At 36.4% G+C, this 3828-nt stretch overlaps 1 protein-coding gene across 4 annotated transcripts; it reads right to left on the reverse strand.

The window, feature by feature from the left end:
- Positions 1-665: 665 nt before the first annotated feature.
- On the reverse strand, positions 666-3075 carry LOC119285909. 4 transcript variants are annotated; one of them, XR_005139971.1, is made up of 3 exons: positions 2823-3075; positions 2536-2620; positions 666-1239 (listed from the first exon to the last, which is right to left on the reverse strand). XR_005139971.1 is itself a non-coding variant. In XM_037565237.1 (3 exons), exons 1-3 carry the CDS (start codon positions 3022-3024, stop codon positions 1159-1161), a joined length of 363 nt encoding a protein of 120 aa, XP_037421134.1. In that variant the 5' UTR covers positions 3025-3074; the 3' UTR covers positions 666-1158. The 4 variants fall into 4 exon arrangements, 2 of the variants coding, with proteins under 2 accessions (XP_037421134.1, XP_037421133.1); XR_005139970.1 differs by having other exon boundaries at positions 2742-3073; XM_037565237.1 differs by having other exon boundaries at positions 2536-2615; positions 2823-3074.
- Between the last annotated feature and the right edge of the window lie 753 nt (positions 3076-3828).

Here is a 3828-nt window from a genome sequence, read left to right on the forward strand (position 1 = left end):
CATTCTTATAATCAAAATAAAGCTTTTACTAAACATATCGTTGAAGCTATGATGAAATCTTTTGAAGAAAAGCTTGAATTGGAAGTTTCTATCCCTAGAAAACTTCATGATGAGTGGGAACCTACTATTAAGATTAAGATTAAAGATTATAAGCACCATGCTTTGTGTGATTTTCTAGCGTTTTCACGATTTCAAAAACTTTATGTGATGTGTTAGGTTTTCGTGAATTTGATAATTGTTCTTTAAATTTGCATCTTGCGGATTCCACTATTAAGAAACCTACGGGGAGAATTAATGATGTTCTTATTGTTGCAAATAGTAATTATGTGCCCGTAGATTTCATTGTCCATGATATAGATTACAATCCTACATGTCCTATTATTCTTGGTAGACCTTTCCTTATGATTAGTGCAATCTATTATATAATTAAAATAGAAGACAAATAATACACCATGTTAATCCACACAGACTAATATTATTACCACCGTTTGATCATAAAAACAATGGCTGAGATTAAAAGATTTTACGTAATAAGTTAATATGTACGGATCAGCAAATTGAACTGTCACGTCTATATGGAGACGCACACATAAGGCTCATCAACATAGATGCACACATAAGGCTTGTCAACATAATCGTAGAAGGAAGCCAAAAAACACAACACAAAATAATTATCTCTTCCACTAATATATTATATAAAGGCGTTACATGTCCAACTATTGTCACGTGCAATTCCTAATCGGGACTCTAAAGGACACATACATAACTCGGACACTCGGTAAGCCAAGGACACGTAAACACATACAAAGAGTGCTTACGGACAGAGTCCCCATAAAAATACAAAATTGGCCGCATCCATCAACCTATTGTCACATATAGGCTTTAATTGGAAGAAAAATAATAAGCATACAAGGACTCCATAAGGGCACAGCCAGAACTCATACATCAAAATACACAGCCGGCCACACCCAGCACCCAGCACACGCCCACCATCCGCCTGGAAATCTAAGACACCCAGCAACTCACGACTCAGCACCATGACTAGGAAAATTGAAGCCAACCAACTCTACGACGCCGTGACTCGACGATCCCACCACCAGGACAATTGAAGCGAACTCTCTATGATGCGAGATGTTCAGACTTGGTGCTCAGGCAATATCAAAGGCCGCCCAAATTATGAAGTGGCATGCAACTCTTTTCTACATAAGTCACACCCAACCATCCAAGTTTCCTTCTCACCTGAATCAACAAGGTTAGTAAGTATTATTACTATGAACTCAATTTCTTCAGCAAAAATCTTCATATGAACATTATCAATTGACAAGTACATTTTCAATCCTTTTGAAGCAATGGGAATACAAGAAACTAAGAGACTTCAACAAGATACCAAAACTGGGATGTTTAAGTGAAACTAATGGGAACATGGGATACAATAATCCTCCAATCGATGAACTTATTAGCCTTGATGTGATCTATATGGATGAGCAGGTTTATGTTATACATATTCATCGATAACCAAAGTGTCTGTGTGACCTCAACAATGGTAAGTTCAACAATTTTAAAACCTGATATGTTATTTACAAAAATAAAATATTTAACAGATTTCTACTTGATACATTTGTGCCTATAGTCAAGCAGTGCCACATGAGTATATACCGATCTCGATATACCCAAACCTCGGGAACTTCTTAACTGGTATGAAACACCAGCTATTCTGATTTATTGACTAATTAACTATGACTAAATGTCACTCCATATATATAGGCACCTAGCGGAAGAATCTTTACCAAAAATGATCGATATTGATAGAAGTACGACAACGCACACTAGAAGAGCAAATGTTTTACGGAAGGGCGTTACAAGAACTTCCTTAGATGAGGCAAAAAAAATAGACAGATCAGGTAGTCACAATTTAGTCATATATGTTATAACATCATCTTACATTCTTACTTGACTTATATATGTCTAACAATTTCTTCAAAATGTGAACTTTGATTTTCTTGGTAATTTTTAGGACTATGTGTTCATTGATTTGAGAAATCTACTAATTCGAACAGGAATGTTTCTATTATACTTGCTCCGTTCCTAAATACAAGTCCTTTTAGAGATTTCAATATGGACTACATACGGATGTATATCAGTGAGTGTGAGAATCATGACTACTACCCTTGTGAGGGAGGCTGCAAGAATAAGCAAGGATCCTATGAATGCACACGGAACAATAACTCACACAGTGCTAATTCGTACAAATAACTCTACAGGCCAAATTTTCCACTAGAAGCAAAGACCGACATTAGGTATTTATGTGTCGATTCACCTAGAGGCATTACAAGTATGACCTACACCCATTAAGCCAATTGAGAATTGGGTGCATGTTAATTAAAGCATATGAAGCAAATTTTAGTTAAAACATGCAAGAGTTTTTACTTTGTCTTAAATAAACAATAAACATATGAGTTATATAACTTGCTAATATGTTGTTTCAGCAAATAGAAAATTATATACTTTTTAATTAAATTAGAAGGGGAAACAAACCTGTGAAGAATTGGGCATTATGGAGGAAGTAGGAACGATGCATAGATGTGGCGCATCGACCATACCAGGCATGCTGACCTCTATCCTGTGTCGCAGATCCAATAATTGAAATATATCACATCCCGTATGAAAAAGAAAAATATATTATTGGCAATTTAAAAATGAAAGTAAAATGGCGAAAATTAACAGACATGCTAAAGCCAGACCCGGGTGATTGGAGAATACGAGATCGACGAGGAAAACTGTGGAGGAGATGGTCGTCAAACGCGACGACCCAGCTCTCTGACCTGACATCTGCCTCTCCAGTTCAGCAGAGATGAGATGCCGCATCATGGGAAGGTGAGCAGCGCTAGATCCGCGGCCAGAAGCTTTGCGCCATCCCTGCCTCGGCCAGACCTCGATCCAAAGAGCAGTAAGAGAAAGGGGATTTTTTTCCATGTCTGGGTGCTTCGGGTACAACGGTGGCCAGTATAGTCCAGAGTTTTCCATTCATACTGTTACATTGAACCGTCAGTTTGCGAGATATTTGATCTGGTGCGACCAGCAGCATGTATCTTTTTTTAACACGACCAGGAGCATGTATCAAGTGGCAAAAATGGATGGTTGAGCAAACTACACGTACTAGAAGGAAATGATGAGAATACCTATGACCGTACCAAGCATATTTGATGCCTATAAATGAATGAGTACTCCCTTCGTCTCTAAATATAAGTCCTTTTACATTTCAATACGGACCACATACTGATATATATAAACATATTTTGGAATGTACATTTCAAAATATGTAGTCTCTATTGAAATCTCTAAAAAGACTTATATTTAAAAACAAAGGGAGTATTTTATAATCTATAGAATGTCAAAAGAAATTTGTTTCCGAGAAAGAAAATAGATCTAGGATTTCGCTCCTGTCTGATTTTTTAGCATGGAAAATTCAACATCTTTTATGGCAAATTAAGTTGTCGCTATAACATAATTCCATAGAAAACGTTTAAATTCTCATGGTTAAAAGTCTAACATCATATTTTTAACATTATCATCCCTAAAAACAACAGTACGTGACATGTTAAATAATAGTGATCACAATTCTCTAGGAATTATACAGAAAAAAACTTAGCCGCGCAAATGCGCGGGTACACCTGCTAGTTATTGATATGAAAGAAGCAAAACATTAGATTTCAATTTCCGCCAAGGAAAGGCATGAAACACTTTCCTAGAAAGAAAATTAAGTTGCCATATGAATCTATTATGAGATCTACTTATGGATTGCATACCAAAGATGAAAATACATAGGTC

The sequence above is a fragment of the Triticum dicoccoides genome, chromosome 4A (genome assembly GCF_002162155.2).
Source record: "Triticum dicoccoides isolate Atlit2015 ecotype Zavitan chromosome 4A, WEW_v2.0, whole genome shotgun sequence".
Taxonomy (NCBI): domain Eukaryota; kingdom Viridiplantae; phylum Streptophyta; class Magnoliopsida; order Poales; family Poaceae; genus Triticum; species Triticum dicoccoides.

Coding starts and splice junctions, on each gene's coding strand:
- LOC119285909 (XM_037565236.1), bottom strand. CDS start 3,024: ATGGAAAACTCTGGACTATACTGGCCACCGTTGTACCCGAAGCACCCA. Junction 2,616..2,741: donor CGTATTCTCCAATCACCCGG/GTCTGGCTTTAG, acceptor GACACAGGATAG/AGGTCAGCATGCCTGGTATG. Junction 1,240..2,535: donor TAATGCCCAATTCTTCACAG/GTTTGTTTCCCC, acceptor TTGTTGATTCAG/GTGAGAAGGAAACTTGGATG.